At 40.3% G+C, this 15,925-nt stretch overlaps 5 protein-coding genes and 1 non-coding gene across 9 annotated transcripts in view; 2 read left to right on the forward strand and 4 right to left on the reverse strand.

Moving 5' to 3' along the window:
* Positions 1-154: 154 nt before the first annotated feature.
* Positions 155-2,007, forward strand: LOC111447514. Its single transcript, XM_023086729.1, has 2 exons — positions 155-1,037; positions 1,442-2,007. The coding sequence occupies exons 1-2, from the start codon at positions 371-373 to the stop codon at positions 1,837-1,839; spliced, it is 1,065 nt and encodes a 354-aa protein (XP_022942497.1). The 5' UTR covers positions 155-370; the 3' UTR covers positions 1,840-2,007.
* A 2,657-nt stretch (positions 2,008-4,664) lies between these two features.
* Positions 4,665-5,886, reverse strand: LOC111447875 (chlorophyll a-b binding protein 3, chloroplastic-like). The gene is made up of 3 exons (XM_023087243.1): positions 5,683-5,886; positions 5,415-5,576; positions 4,665-5,320 (listed from the first exon to the last, which is right to left on the reverse strand). The coding sequence occupies exons 1-3, from the start codon at positions 5,803-5,805 to the stop codon at positions 4,811-4,813; spliced, it is 795 nt and encodes a 264-aa protein (XP_022943011.1). The 5' UTR covers positions 5,806-5,886; the 3' UTR covers positions 4,665-4,810.
* Positions 5,887-6,185: 299 nt separating this feature from the next.
* TRNAF-GAA lies at positions 6,186-6,258 on the reverse strand. Its single transcript has one exon. It is a non-coding gene; the product is annotated as a tRNA-Phe (tRNA).
* Positions 6,259-6,522: 264 nt separating this feature from the next.
* On the forward strand, positions 6,523-11,648 carry LOC111447670. 2 transcript variants are annotated; one of them, XM_023086948.1, is made up of 7 exons: positions 6,523-6,821; positions 7,418-7,482; positions 7,585-7,614; positions 7,722-8,526; positions 8,611-8,847; positions 9,608-9,777; positions 11,363-11,648. In XM_023086948.1, exons 1-5 carry the CDS (start codon positions 6,783-6,785, stop codon positions 8,728-8,730), a joined length of 1,059 nt encoding a protein of 352 aa, XP_022942716.1. In that variant the 5' UTR covers positions 6,523-6,782; the 3' UTR covers positions 8,731-8,847; positions 9,608-9,777; positions 11,363-11,648. The 2 variants fall into 2 exon arrangements, with proteins under 2 accessions (XP_022942716.1, XP_022942715.1); XM_023086947.1 differs by lacking the exon at positions 11,363-11,648 and adding an exon at positions 10,928-11,072.
* Positions 9,845-15,925, reverse strand: part of LOC111447671 — a 6,526-nt gene continuing 445 nt past the window's right edge. The window contains exons 1-2 of one of the 2 annotated variants that reach the window (XM_023086950.1): positions 10,201-10,705; positions 9,845-10,170 (exon numbers count right to left, since the gene is read on the reverse strand). In XM_023086950.1, the coding sequence (XP_022942718.1) occupies positions 10,227-10,499 (273 nt within the window). In that variant the 5' untranslated portion in view covers positions 10,500-10,705 and the 3' untranslated portion in view covers positions 9,845-10,170; positions 10,201-10,226. Of the gene's footprint in view, positions 10,706-15,925 lie in introns of those variants that run through there. The other variant, XM_023086949.1, reaches the window with a different exon arrangement.
* LOC111447669 lies at positions 13,808-15,898 on the reverse strand. 2 transcript variants are annotated; one of them, XM_023086945.1, is made up of 3 exons: positions 15,070-15,898; positions 14,866-15,021; positions 13,808-14,586 (listed from the first exon to the last, which is right to left on the reverse strand). In XM_023086945.1, the coding sequence occupies exons 1-3, from the start codon at positions 15,608-15,610 to the stop codon at positions 13,946-13,948; spliced, it is 1,338 nt and encodes a 445-aa protein (XP_022942713.1). In that variant the 5' UTR covers positions 15,611-15,898; the 3' UTR covers positions 13,808-13,945. The 2 variants fall into 2 exon arrangements, with proteins under 2 accessions (XP_022942713.1, XP_022942714.1); XM_023086946.1 differs by having other exon boundaries at positions 14,866-15,015; positions 15,070-15,897.

Below are 15,925 nucleotides of genomic sequence, written 5' to 3' on the forward strand. Positions count from 1 at the left end.
CCCCATTTAAAACATTTGTTAACCTTAAAATATAAAAATAAATAAAAAGAAACTAATATTTCAAATAAATTGATCTGATTATATATTGGAAGAATTTTGTCCATATATATTTTTTTTTCTTAAAAAAATAAAAGAAAGAGGAAAAAATGATTTGGGAAATTTGGCATTTGGCCGAACACGCCGGAACATTTAAGACGTAATAAAAATAGACTCATAAATATATATAAAGGCTGATTTGCATAAAGCCTTCACGAACACTCTCCCGCTCCCCAAACGAAAGGAAGCTCTGGCGCACCCACCGCCAAGAATCTCAGGTGAAAGCAAACCAATCGCTAAGCTAAGTTTCTAAACCTCTCACCACAACATCGCCATGCCGATTCTCTCCTCTAACTCCAATTACCAATGGATCCTCTCCCTCAAGATCTTCCTGATCTCCACTGGAGTTTTGTCCATGGCCGTCTTTCTCAAGTTCTCTGTTCCACTGGTGGCTGATTTCCTCGTCTCTGAAATCCCTTCCATCTGGACATGCTTCATCTCCTGGTTAAGACCTCCTTATCTCTACTTGGTTATTAATTGCATAATCATCAGTATTGTTGCCTCTTCTAAGCTCCAGCAGAAGCTGGAGGATGGGGAATCCGTGCTATCCGTTCCGGAGACGCTTTCTCCTCCGCCCCTCGCTAAGATTTCCTCTGAGTCTGACTATGTTGTTTGTGGCGGTACCGATATTTTGAATGGATACTGTTACAACAATGCGAATCAGAACGCCGTCACTAAGATTGCGGACCTTCACATTGACGAATCGAATGGCGTGTACGGACGGATGATGGTAGAACCTGGGGTTTCGGAGATGGAGAAGAAAGGGGAGAATGATTCTTTGATTCTGACAACAGCTGCTGATGAGACTGCTATGTCTAGTCCGATGACGAACGCTCTGCATAGGAAAGATTCCGTCGGACTTTTGTTTTCAAACGAGAAGGAGAAACCGCCGGTTTCTTCAAGAATCGGCCAACGGAAACTCGTGAAAGCCAGTCCTGAAGGTTCGAGCTCTATTTCTTTCTGTCTATCTCTGTTCTTGTGAATTTATGAACACGGATTCTGGTAGCTAGTCATGTGAATCAACTTTAGAGAATGTATAAATTCTAAGATGAGTTTCAGAGTATCGTGCCGGTAAAGATCGCCGGAGCCTATCGTTACACACAGCACAAAATCAGATGGAATTTTTTTTTTTTTTTGGGATAAATTTTTTTGTAAAAGCTGCCAAAAACAGCAAGCCTTTCGGTGGTAGGTCACAGAGCCGACTTTATTTCCCATGCCGTTAAAAGGCTCCAACGGAACTAAGTTTCCATCCCAAATACCGAAACTACCCTTGAAAGGGATTTTATTCTAAAATGGCAAAAGAAGTAATTATAATGAAGGTCATGGGGTTTTGTTTGGCGCGCAGGGAAGCCGTTGGGGGTTTCAAAACCGAAGAGGCAGGACACGCTGGAGAGCACGTGGAGGACAATAACGGAGGGGAGGTCAATGCCGTTAACGAGGCACTTGAGGAAGTCGGACACGTGGGAGTCACAGGGGCGAAGGGCCAACATGGCGGTGGATCCAGCGACGCCGCCTTCGAAGGTGATGACGAAGTCAGAGACGTTCAAGGACCGGAGCAACGTGGGGTCACCGAGTCCGTCGCCGGGGGGGTCGGGGAGGCTGAAGAGAGAACCGTCGCTGACCCAGGAGGAGTTGAACCGGCGAGTTGAGGCGTTCATAAAAAAGTTCAACGATGAGATGAGGTTGCAGAGGCAGGAATCGCTGAAGCAGTACCAGGAGATGGTGGGCAGTAGAGCCAACTAACTAGCTGTGTGTATATATTTTTTTTTTTACTCCAAATTGACCCATTTCCCTTTTTCCCAAATTTTAAATAGGCATATCAGATAAGGAATCAAGGATTAGGGTTTTTATTTTTTATTTTTTCAGTTTAGATTTCTTTTTGACACACCATATGAACTTGGTGTTCCTTCGGGGTGATGTTTATATTAAATATTTATATCTTCTTTTTTTTTCTTTTCCTTTCATTAAAAGTCTTGTGTTGGGAAGCTTTTGAATTTTTAAGTTTATAGATCTATATATTAAAAATTAAAATTTTAAGATTTACAGAAACTTCTAAAATTTATATCCAGTACAGGAATTGGTTTCTTAAAAATTTAAAATGGCCAGGAGAGAGAGTTTTAAATGAGAAATGGAAACGCAAAGCCTAGTCGGTAGCAGCTAAGCTATGGTGAGATTTAAGGCGGTGGAGGTTATCCGGATGAAAATAAAGAGAGTGAGGCCAAATAAAACACACAAAAATATGGAAAAGGATTAGATTTGAAGGAGAGACACATAGCCTTATCATCAATTATGTGAGTTATCTTAGTTTGCATTCATAATCTCTACATTTGAAGGTGTGAGATCTTACCTCCCAATGGAAAAATGGAGGAAAAATTCATTTGTGGATAAGTTTTAGTACGGCAAGACTAATGATGATATGTAACGGGCCAAAGTGGACAATATATGCTAGTGGTAGACTTGGATTGTTACAAATGATATCAAAGTTAGACAAAATGGACGCTAGCCCCCAAGATTGTGAAGTCCCACATCGATTAGAGAGGAACATCGAAACATTCTTTTAAGGTGTGGAAACTTCTCTCACACCTCAAAAGGGTGGATTGTGAGGTCCATAATAACCATAAGTAACACTAATATGTAACCGGCGAAAGCAATTTTAAAATTGAGAGGCTGGGACAATACATAACAGGCCAAAGCGACGTTTCTATGAGATCGATTGAGGATAATATTGAAGCTCTTTGTGCTAAAGGGGAGCACATCTTTGATGCAAAAGAGTAAATAGTCAACATCTTTCACATTTGTTTTACGGCAGAGGGCAGAGAGAAGGCCTTGAAATCCCTCAAGTCCAAAGGTAAATCCAAATCTTCAATAAGCATGGAAGGTATTCATAGATTTACCGAAGCTGGAGATAGACAGAGGATTAGTTTTTGGAAGAGCGTGTGGAGTGGGAACTCTCGCGTTTCCTGAAATTTACAACCTTTCTCTTAGAAAAGATACAGTAGCAGTAATGGAAAGAGTCATCTTTGATCGAGAACTAAAAGCTTGGATGGGTCTGGTTGGGCCTTTGGACTCCTATGGATCTTTCTTGAAGCTCGCTGGAATTAGGCCGGTTTTCAGACATGGATTTCTCAAGTGACTAGGACTCGGAATTTGCAGGGTTGACACACTTTGTGGGACGAAGTAAATAACATAAAAACCTATGAAGGGAACAGAAATAAATCAATTTTCTAAGTTAAAGGCTGTATCATTCATACAATGTTTTTGCAGAGTGTATCCTGGTAGTTTTCCCCTGATTTTTCAATATTTTCTCGGCGGATTGCTCGGTCTTGGATATGGCTTTTGTTTTCCTAACATTCTTTGATCGCTTCATTGGTCTTCCCCCCTTCTTCAACTTTCTATCCAACAAAGGGTACTGATCAGACATAGTGGGTGGTGCAAATAGGAAAAGGGCAATACCAAACAAATCTAGTAGAGCAGCCAACGTTAGACAATGTGATCTCATCAATCAAAATACAAATTCGTCAGAGACAACCAAACCCAAGAAAGCTTCTTGTTTGATAGCATTAAAAGATGCATCCTAATTTTCTCGGCCTCATCTCAAAATGAACAAACTTGGGATAATGGCTTAGTCATGTGAAAGGATGAAATCCAAATCTAACTCATCTCTGTGCACAACAATTCAACAAAGGCAATGAATCTAAAATCAGGAACTGCGAACACTTGAAATGAAACCAGAAACAATGATGAATTGTGGTTAAAAAATTAAGCACAATTTCCAGGTAGAAGCTTACAGATTGAGAGCGCCAGAAGCTGGTTTATGAACTGCAGACTCAGACACGTCCATCGCTTTAAATTCAAGGGGGAAATCACTTAGTTAAACTTGAAAACTACTCTATGAAAACACGGGAGATCTAAAACATCTTAAAGAGATCTAAAACATCTTAAAGGGGGGCAATGGACAAGAAACGACAAGTAAAAACATCTGGAAGATAAATTCTCATTCTTTCTGATACTGTTAAGTTCAATCCCTTTTCACATAACTGAAATGTACCTTGAGGGAGCTCGTGAACAGAATTTTGGGTTATGTCCATTGAAATAGCTCCACTTCCCTTCTTCTTATTCCTGTTCTTCGCCATCGCCGATAAATAAAGCCGCGAAGATTGACAATGAAAACCCTAAGATCAGAGGGAAGCAAGAAGCTAAAAGGAGTATGTTTGTACTTGAATTTTGATCTGGGACCCGAAAATACCATTTTACCCTTTCATAATTAAATTCGATTCGAATCCAAAAATTTGGAACCTTTCATAATTAAATACCATTTTTGTTGACATATTTACCAAAAACATTATGAGAAGTAAGAACTACATTTATATCAATTTTTGATATCAAAATCTAAATAAGAGTTAATCTTTTTTACTTCTATTCTTGATTATGGGTTTAAATATCAATATTGGCTCATCATATTTTCGACTTTTATGTGTAATTTTTTCTTTTGCATAAAGAGAAGAATCATAATTTTTGGTTTGGTATATATCAATATAAAATAAATTAAATTAAATCAAACCACGGTATTGTGATAACCGATTCGATCTAAATTAAATGATGTAAATAAGATTAAGAATAATCATTCCATAAATCCATTACTCAGCCTTCTAACTTCTAATAATAATCACATCCACAGCCTTCTGATCGACCAAACCCACCACACATCGCTTAATTATGAGCCAGGGGCAAACTTGGTGGCGTAAACCCAAGCATTGTTGGCCACAGGGTTATCGAGATGGTCCAGAAGGTTCTCGAGGGGGCCTTTCCCAGTCACGATGGCCTGGACAAAGAACCCGAACATGGAGAACATGGCCAGCCGCCCGTTCTTGATCTCCTTCACCTTCAGCTCGGCGAAGGTGACGGGGTCGTCGGCCAGTCCGAGTGGGTCGAAGTACTGACCCCCCGGGTACAGGTCGTTGCCTTCGCCCACGCCGTCCAGCCCGTTGATGCGGAACCCTTCAACCAGCCCCATTAGGACCACTTGGAAACCCAAAACGGCTAGGATGCTCTGGGCGTGCACCAGGTTGGGGTTCCCCAAGTAGTCGAGCCCCCCTTCTGAGAAGATCTGGGCTCCGGCCTTGAACCAGACTGGCTCCTTGAAGTCCACTTTCAACCATTTTTCTAGCACCTCTGGTGTTATGCACCCGAAGGCTCCCAACATCGCCCACCTCCCGTGGATTACCTGCAATTCCGTTCGACCATATGTAAATCAAAATTTGAATTCATCAAATTAATACCTTAATTAATTCTTAAGTAAGGATGGGGATGGGAATTACCTCAAGAGCTCTGTTCTTGGCGAAGGCCTCGGGATCGGCGGACAACCCAGCAGTGTCCCATCCATAATCGCCGGGGAACTCTCCGTTCAAGTAGGAGGGAGTCTGAGCGGAAAACGGCCCCAAGTACTTGACTCTGTCTGGTCCATACCACAGTTCATTTCCCTATTCAAAATTGAAAAAAAGAAGAAAACATCATCAATTTCAATACTCCATAAGACAAAAAGGAAGCAAAGATAGGGAGAGAGAAAAAAACGAAAGGGGTCGGGACCATGGTGTATTTTGGAGTTCCCATGGCGACGACATCTCTGAGGGAGTTATTGGAAGGGGCTCTGTTTTGGCCGAGAAAAGGGGTGGGGCGGAGGATGGCGGTGGAGGTGGCGGCCATCGACATCGTAGTTGAGGTGTGTGTTAGAGTTGTGGGAAAGGTGCGAGAAGAAGAGAGAAATGAAGTGGGGGAATATTATGAGAAAATGGGGAAGATGGGTGGTGAAGAATGGAAGACCCAGAAATTTTGTGGGGTAAACACACAGTGTTGTTAGCCAATCATGTTCCTTCTTTAGATTTTTATGCATCTCCAACTCATCTCTTTCTATCCACATTTTATCTTTTCCATTTTTCTTTTTTTTCTTAAATTTAAAAAACCAGCCCTTACCCTTACCTTTTCTTGAATGGGCCGGGCTCATATTACATCTGAAACTGGGGGTTTATGGGCCATCACAATTGAGACGACGCCGTATGGTTATGTCCATTAAAAGAGGAAAAAAAATGCAGTGCGGTGAGCGTGGATCGAACACGCGACCTTCAGATCTTCAGTCTGACGCTCTCCCAACTGAGCTATCCCCGCTTGTTGAGAATCCCTTGATTCTCATACTAAAATATATAATCTAAAAAAACAATATTTCATACTATTTATTACAAACTCCATTCCTTTTTTGTTCCATAATATTTGTTAAGATATAATTAAATCCTTAAATTTCTAAAATTAATTTAATTACTAAAAAACAACAAATTATGGCAAAAAAACTGATTATTTGTCCTCCACCAGTTTGAGTTTCCAAGGGTCAAAATGATTTGCGACTGCGCGCCACTTCCTGAAACACCTCCAAACCGTGCTACGGGAATTCAGATGAAATATGTACACCGTCCATTCCATCGACTCAATTCGAAAACTCCGCAAGTCAGACGGTCTGCAAACGTCCACAATGTAAATGGAGGTATTTTGAACGATGGGTTCAACGATGTAAATGGGTTCAACAATGGCCTGAAAATGGAGGTATTTTGAAGAAACTTTCAGAAGCCTCCAAACACAGAAATCGCTAATCTGGATTGCGAGTTTCTTTAACCCCACAAAAGTTTCAGCGTCCAAAAATGATGCCCATCAAGTCCTATGATCATTGGGCTTTTCTGGTATACTTTCTTGTTCTTGAATCATTTCATATTCTAGGATTCACTGGTTTTTTATTTTTTTGATTCTTATGGGAAAAAGGATATTTGATTGGTTAACTTCATACCCTCTTTCATATTTTGGTTTAATTTGTTAATATTATTTTTCGTTCTTTGTTTGCGTTCTTCCATTTTTCTTTTTTTTTTTTTGGATTTCTTGTGCAGAATTGATTGATTTTTCAATGTTTGATATCCTAGGTTTTCCATTTCGACCGCTGGTTTCTTGTGCAATTGATTATATTTGTTGTTTTCTGTTCATCAAATAATCCTGTCTATTCAAGTCACATTTCTCTTATTTTACTTGTGTTTGAGAATCAAGGGGGGAAGATAATGCCCAGTTATCCTGGAAATTGCTTCAGTTTTAACGATTCAGAATCTCAGATGAGAATCAGAATGCTTAGAGAGAGAAACGATGACCTTGCCTCATACATTTTCTACGTTTTTGTATTTGGGAATGATATTGATTTTAAAAATTAATCTTACAAAACCACGCATACTTGCACTTATTTCATAATGGGGCCGTATTTGTTCTTTTGGTGTGTAATTTCTGATTGAAACAGGAAGAAATTGAAGCACCCATGTGGGTTGATCTCACCTTAGAAGGGAAGTCCAAAAATCAGAACATGTGAGTATTTGATATAACTTGTGATGGTATATGTCAGATTAATATGCATTTCATGCCATTTTTTTCTTTTTAATTCCCCATATTCTCTTACTTTGATTGCAGTGATGATAAATGGTTCTGTACATACCACCCGTAAGCATCCTTGATTGTTTTTCCATTTGCAGAATAGATGTGAAACATTTCTTTTTCTTCATGATTTAGTTCTCTTTGTTTTCCTTAAAAACCAATGAACATGCCAGGGTCCACCAAACTTCCTCTCATGACCTGAAATCAGAATTTTCTCAGCTGTTTGAGGAAGCAAAGGCTTTAGATTTTGAATTATTGGTGTATTCTATTCCAAAAATTCTCACCTCTGTCTCAAGATCAAGAGGGAGAGATTTTGACAACAATAAATCGAAAGGTATCGGTCAGGATTTTGCAATGGACAAGCAAGTCATAGTTGAGGAGCTGAGTTCAGGATCAGCAGCCACTAAATGGAAGCCGAGGCCAAAGCCGAGCTTTACAGACTCAAAAAGAATCTTGAGTTCAGATCCAAGTTTGGTTTCTATTGCAACCTGTTTAACTGGAAATGCAATGCTAAATGTTTCAGCTACTGGTTCGAGTCCAGTGGGAAAGGAGCCAGCTGACAGCAGAACTGGTATCAGTCATCGACAACCGCATAAGCCAATGTTGGCAACAAGTCAAACATTGGGCCATTCTAGTAGACTTTTGTCAGATATGAGATGTCTCAGGAAAAGCTGTGTCATTAGTCAACAAGCATCAAGATTGGAGGATAATAGCCGTCAAAGGCAGTCAAGCGGCCATCACTCTTCTTTGAATAATTCAAGCGTATGCTCCTCTTTGAATCCTGGTTTTGGTGCCAAGAGTATCACCAACACTACTAGCTTTCCCAGGATGACTCAAGCAGCAATGAACAAAGACAAAGTTGCAAGCGTATGCTCAAGCACATTAATAATTCAAGTGGAAGATGCAAGTTCCAACACAAGGAGGGTCGGGAAACTCTATAATGATAAGCCAGTCCACCTCAAGCCTTCAAAACCAAAGGTAACTCCTGAATCAAACTTAAGGTTTTCTTGCAATCAATTTTCTTTCAGGGAGATGTGTTTAATCTTTTTTGTTTCTCATCAGATACTTCGTCCAAAAGTATCACTACTACAGAAAAAGGATGAGCGTAACACTTGTTTAAAGCCAAATAAACAGGATTTGGCTGGAACCGCTAGATGCAAAACCGTTGTAGCTGGAAAGTAGAATGCAATAGGGAGAATTGTTAGAGACTCTTCTACTTTTAGTATGGTCAAGGATCAGAAAAGAACACATCATACCGCTCCACAAAGACTTGGCGGATGAAGTGTAGTTGGCTCAAAGGTAAAAATATTGTAGGATTCAACTAGTCTTATCATTATTGATGTTAAAATATAGTTATTCATACTTGCATCTTTTTCTGGATTAAGTAGTAATTTGATGGTAAATGGCGCTCACATCTTGTTCCTTGAGATAACTCAACCAAATGTAATGTAACGGTCCAAGCTCACCGCTAACAGACATTGTCCTCTTTGAGCTTTCCCCTTCGAACATCCCCTCAAAAATTTTAAAACACGTCTGCTAGGGAGAGGTTTCCACACCCTTATAAAAAATGTTTCTTTCTCCTCCCTATCTGATGTGAGATTTCACAATCCACTCCATCGGGGCCATCGTCCTCGCTCGCACTCGTTCCCCTCTCGAATCAACGTGGGATCCCACATGTAAAATGTGTGATCAAACCAGTAAAAGCGATATGCTTGTGAATATCAGGGTTTTTGATGGAAGATGAAAGATCATGATGAAACAACTGAAAGTTTAAAGAGACTAGGACTGAAATTGAATATGAATTAAAGCCAAAACAACAATTTTGATTGATCAGATTTACATGGACAATGTATTGTGTAATAAAAATTGAGGCATATATCATTCTCCTGGTTATAGACATTTTACAAAAGTTTTATGCATATCATCATCACTGTCTGATAATCCTCCATGCATCAATTCTCATTCGATTCAACTTCTGGACAAAGTGTGGTCGCTGTATCTTTGAAGCTATTAGCGTCTTCATTTGATGATGACCCCCTTTTTTATACTTTTATGGCAGCTGCCTAAAAATTGGCATCCAAGTGAGGAAAAAATCTGGAAAATGGAAGCAAAAGGATGTACTTTCGTTGAGTGGTCTGATGAAGGAAGGAGACTGAACATATGCAACATCTTCTACGCATGAGAAAGGAGGCAACGGAATCTCTTTCCGTTCTTTTCCAGACTGCTGTAGTAAGTTCCACTCTCTTCTGTTTAACATGTTATTTGCATCCGTTGTTAATGGAGAATAAGAAAAAAATTGAGAAATTCTATGGCTGGAAACGAGTACTTTTCTATACTCGATCGGACCCAGAACATTGCTGCTCTCAGATCCCTCAAGGGAATAGCGAAAAGGATATATATTTTTCAACTCCGGTTTGGCAGAGAGGAAAATGAAGGAAAATTTTGAATATCCATGGACAAAAGTTAACCCAAACCAAACCTGGGGAATTGAAGAAACTTGCAAAAACTATTTGTACATCATTTCCTAGATCCTAATTTAAGGGTAATTTATTTTTGGTTTAGTATAACAACATTGCAACTTCCTTGAGCATCTAAAAATCTGCAACCCCCCATGTCCAACTCGATGATTTATGTTTCACCAACTTCTCTGCCAAATCAAAACTTTTTAAGGAAAATCTCTAGAATCTGATGGTACTGGGACCCAAACAGCTCAAGTCCATGACTTTCCTCATTTTTTCCTCGCGACACCTCTTCATTTGGTTGCCAATGGCTGAAGAAGAGGAAGCAGAGATCTTCTTGGCTTGGTAGTAAGATCTGAGCTTGGTCTTTCCGTGTTGTTGGAGAGATTTGATGACGTTGTTCCACCGGCAGACGCCTTGATCCTTCGAGGCCTCGACGGCGCCGATGCTCGCGGCCACGAACCACGCTCTGCAAGCTGCGCTCTTCGACATCTTTCTCTGATTGAATCGATGGAAGAAGAAGACGAGGGGATGAGTGGGGTTTAGAATTGTGTGGGTATAAATAAAGGGGCGAGGGGGATGAAACAGGGGAGGAGGATTTTAGGAGCCACGGTTTTCGGCGGAGAAAACCAGGTGCTTTGGAGGGGGATTCCTGAATTCTGTGAAAAAGACCACCGCGTGTAGCCCGCTGCCTTTTTCTTTTGTTTTCTGGCCTGACGCTTCTTTAGGTTTAATTTAAGGTAACTTGATAAATTTAAACAAACTTTCAAAAATATTAATTTTGGAGACAAGTTTGGTATTTAAAATGCTTTTCAACTTGTATATAACCATAATTTTTGTAAAGGAGTGTTTTAGGAGTAGGAGTAGTGCTTGTATTCAATGAATGCTTACCCTTTCTCCAATCTGTGAATGAAGAACAGATGGATGGTGGAAATGAGAAGGCATTTGTTCCCATATATATATATATATCCCAAGGCCTAAAGGACGCTCCATGTGGGCTACCATGCAGCATGTCTTCCATCCCTACTCGCTGCTGTAAACATGCTTTCAACTTTGTCCTTACCAAGATTCCTCATTGTCAATGCTTTTATAGATAAGGATTATGAATGTTTTAAGGTTTTCTTTTCTACACTTTTATTCATATTTCTCATACAATAATAAAAAGTAAAAATAAAAATCATTTTCCATGTTAAACTGAAGATACATGCATAATAATGCTGCCTTTTTTTTTCTTTTTATACTTATTCTCTGGCACTTATCTGTTTGTAAAACAAAATTACACGTCTATATAATACACACAACACAACACCATGACACCCCAAACAAAACTCGTGAAAATCAAAAACCCATTTCAGGTTTGACGGAGATGCCTCGCAAAACCAAAATGTACCATCAGAGGCCCAAGATATCAAGACAGCAATTAAGGGTAATCTTCAGAAACCACGACCGAGATGGTGACGGCCGCCTGAGCTCCGCCGAGCTGACCAAAGCCTTCCACTACATCGGTGCCCTCCTGCCATCATTCAGAGCTTGCCACGCTCTTCTTTACACCGATTCTGACAGAGACGGATTCATCGATGAGAAGGATTTCGAGCAGCTCATTGATTATGCCGAGAAACGCCAATACACCGTCATTTAAATTTTTAGGATTTCTATTTTTGTTTTCATTTCTTGTTTCAAACTCATTGTTGTGTATTATTTAAGCTATTGTATATCATCAAAATCAATTGCTAAGTAACTGTTTTTAGAATAAAAAATACCTCTTTTTTTAATTATTTTATTTTATATTAATTAATAATAATAATAACACTTCTTCCAAAGTTAACCAAGATTATACTAACTAAAATAAAACGAAACTTAAATCAACCAAAATGATATTTTATAGAACCTTATTATTGTTCCAAATGAGACAGTCATACGAAGTTAGAATTTTCATGTCTAAGCGGTTGGTCCTTGGATGCATAAACTTCAATCAAGTAGAGATCCTCTTACTACATCTTTATGATTTGCTGCCTTAGAATTGGTTGGATGGTCAATTGGGTCCAACCGCAATGCTACTTCTTTTAACATAACGGCAATCCAGACTCACTACATGTTAGCTTGTACCTCAACTTGTGTTGATCCTTGTGATCACTGCACAGATAGGTCCTTCTATTTGGATCATCAACTACTACATTTACCCTGTTTGGATGGTTCAAGATGTCCGGATCGTGGTTTTTCACTAAATCCTACCACCTAATCTTTTTACTTCATATTTAGCTCTTTTTGTATAAACATGTACTTGATAGGAATGTTCTCGAAGGTAAATACAGAATTGGGTTGTTTTTTTTAAACTATCTAGATATGGTTTTTTTTCCACACATGCAGACGTGTGGTATGCATTTCTCTCGTTTAAAATAAGTAAAAAAAAAATTACCCCAAACATGTGGGCATAAAATGGTAGATACATGCATAATGGTGCTGCTTTTTTGTGGCATCTCTTTATAATTATTCTCTCAAATTTTTTACGTCTTTATTAAACAAAATTCTCATCTCATCCCGACAGAATAAATTACTTTTTACTGTTCTGTTGTTTAGGTGTCGGAAATGTGAAACAAAATTATACGTCTATATATACACACAACACAACACCATGACACCCCAAACAGAACTCGAGATCAAAATCAAAAACCATTTGAGATTTGAGAGAGATGCCTCGCAAAACCAAAACGTACCACCCGAGGCCCAGGATATCAAGGGAGCAATTGAGGCTAATCTTCAGAAACCACGACGACAACGGCGACGGCCGCCTCAGCTCCGCCGAGCTCACCCAAGCCTTCCACTATATCGGCGCCCTTTTGCCATCATTCAGAGCTTGCCACGCTCTTCTTTACACCGACTCTGACAGAGATGGATTCATCGATGAGAAGGATTTCGAACAGCTCATCGATTATGCAGAGAAACGCCAATACACCGTGATTTAAATTTTTAGGATTTCTGTCTTTGCTTTATCTTTTAAGCTGAAATTAAGTTTGCAATTATTTCTTTTTTTGTTTGAACTCATTGTATATGACCAGAAGGAACTTTTTTTTTTTTTTTTTTGAATAAAGGACATTATTCTTACCAGTAAATTGCCACACTTTTGTACAAAGAAGCAAGAAGAGATGAGCTCTAGAAAGGCCGAACCTAAGGGAGAAAACTTTCAATAGGTCACCCAATATAAAATTGTTCTAAGCAAAAACACGTTTAATTTGGAGTTAATTAATCTAAAGTAGGTTGATGACAAACGTAGAACGAAGAGAGGAAACCGACAAATGTTGCATTTTAAAGAGATAGGAGGGAGGGGACATGGGGTGGAGCCCTTACCTTATCGTAATTGAGGGGCAGCCAAAGGAAAGCGAAGTAGGCTCAAATTTACAGGGAGCATAGCCCTTTAGCACCATGACTTTTGGGTGTACTGGATAGAGTCCTACAAGAAACACAGTTTCAAATGTGCCTTGCCTTGCCACCACCAAGAACATGACAGCCACTGCCCCTCCTCTTAACTTTGTGGTCTAATCTGGACTAACGTTTGTTTTGGGGGCATGTCCCTCCAAACCATGGACCACCCTGCACCTCCCCTGTTTATTTACACTGCTTCGTTTATCAGCTTTCTACTTCACTTGTATCAAGAACGCTCGCAGAAGCTGGAAACAAACAAGTATGTCATTTGGGTTACGCTGATTGGGTGAGGAAATGCAGGCTGGTGTTGTGCTTCCAAATGATGCAATAAAGACTCTGTGCACCAACCTCTCCCCTCTCCCCTCTCTGCATGTTCTTAATTTGAAAAGTTCTCCAGTTCTATTAAACAACAAAAGCTTCACAACTTTTTCATATATTTTGGCAGACATAATTCAAAAAGTATCAAAATCTTCCAAAAGGTGAACAAGAAATTACAAATTCACCACACTAATTTCCTTTCATGCTTTGCAAATTACCACAAAACATGGAAGCAAAGCTCTAGGATTCAGCAAATAAAGCTCTTCTATATTTGAATGCAGCCCAACTTTTCCTGCCAATGAATCAAACCCTGTCTGCCCAGCCATTTCTTGTATGTTCTCCAATGGCCTGTGAACTCTCCCTGCAATCACTCTGCAAACTATCATCGCCTTCCTCACCATCCCCCCCTCCTCCCCCCCTCCCGACACCTCGATCGAGGTGAACGCTCTTGCGCTTGTCGAAGTTGTGAACACCCCTATCCCTTCTTTCATCTCTGTCTTTGCCGAGAATCCGTTGCGTATGATCCTGCATACGCAACACTTCTCCGATATGCAGAGGCTGGAGGAGCCATTCAAACCGAGGGAGCACGCAACTGTCGTGCCGTAGAATCGCAGCAGCTCGTTTCCATCGGCAAGGCACCGAGGGTGCTTCTTCGGGAGCTTGCTGGCTTTGATCTTAACCGTCTCACGATGCTCCTCAAACCGGGCTAGCGTTCGTTGCATATTGTGAACTTTGAGTACTCTTTCAATCCTACCAGATTGATTCTCAGACTTTAACCAGCTTGTCCTGCAAATGATCTCCACAATTTTCCTTGATGAATCTCCTTCCACAAGCTCAGTCACTGAAAACGGAAGAACAAACCGTATATGAAATTAGCATGAATCTAAAAGTTCAATCAAACAAACCATATATTTAATCTTTTATACAGAGACCCAGATGAAATAATAAGATAACAAGGATCAGAATGCTAAAATTACAAGGACTACAATGAACAAGAAAGATGAAATAGAGTGAACTGGATTAGGTAGAAGATGAACATACTTTCGCAGTTGCCAAACAGGAATTTTCCAGGAAAATGAAGAAGAAACGAAATTGAAACAAGGAATTTGAGTGTTTTTACCAGCATGTTTAGAAAGATGATGAGCTTCAGCAGCATCCCATTTGTTGAACTGCTCTCCACATTTATGACAAGTGACCGCAGAAGAAGATCTATTCCCACCAATCTCTGTCTCCAATGAGATTCTGTTACTCGTATGGACTCCACCTCCACCTCCACCTCCACCTCCACCTCCACCTCCACCTCCACCTCCACCTCCACCTCCACCACCGAGGCTGCGAGCTCCACCGCCGCCGCCAGATTTATTAGAGCTTACAAATCCCTCTCTGAAAGGGAACTTTCTGGAAGAAGACCTAAAGGAAGGATTGAAGTAATGCATTGTGGGGTGGCCACCGGGGCCCGGCGTACCCGGTGTCAGAGTACCCACAAAAGTGGAGGCGGCGGGACGATCTGTGAGGGGTTCGTCGGCGGAGGAAGGCACATCTGGTGGGAAAGCGCCGTGAAATCCGGTGATTTTGAGCTCGCACCTTGAGTTAGTGAGAATGACTTCATGGGTTATTGGGTTGAGAAACTCACTGCTGCCAATGGATCTTGGACTGCAACTTGGGGGCTTATCCAAATGCCTCTTGCTGCCGCCATGGATGACATCTTTGAGATTTGCAATGGACCTGGAACAACCCGATCTTCCTCCCCCTGTTTTTCTTGTCAAAATGGCGCCTAGATTTCTTCTGCTTTTTGGGTCATGAACTTCGGATGGCCCTGATTTGCAGTGCAGAGATTTCTTCAAGGACAACCAAACTGTAGGCATATTTAATGTTTTTTTGCCTCTCTTCAAAGATAACAACAAAACCCCATCATCTTCAAAGATGAGCTACAGAAAAGATAGATTGTTTGAATGGGAGCTGAACATTTTGGAGGAGATGAGGAATCCAAAGATATAATATTTGTTTCATATATGAAGAGAAAACGGAGGGTTGATGAGTGAAGCCATAAATGTTACTGAGGAAGGGCAGGGAAAGATCCCATATCGGACAACCTCAAAGCGGGGGGTTTCATGGGCATTCATTGCTTTTTATCTCATTTCGAATTATTGCCTCTTTTTTTTTTTTTTTTTTTTTTTTTT

This window comes from Cucurbita moschata, unplaced genomic scaffold, assembly GCF_002738365.1.
Source record: "Cucurbita moschata cultivar Rifu unplaced genomic scaffold, Cmos_1.0 Cmo_Scf00009, whole genome shotgun sequence".
Lineage (NCBI taxonomy): Eukaryota > Viridiplantae > Streptophyta > Magnoliopsida > Cucurbitales > Cucurbitaceae > Cucurbita > Cucurbita moschata.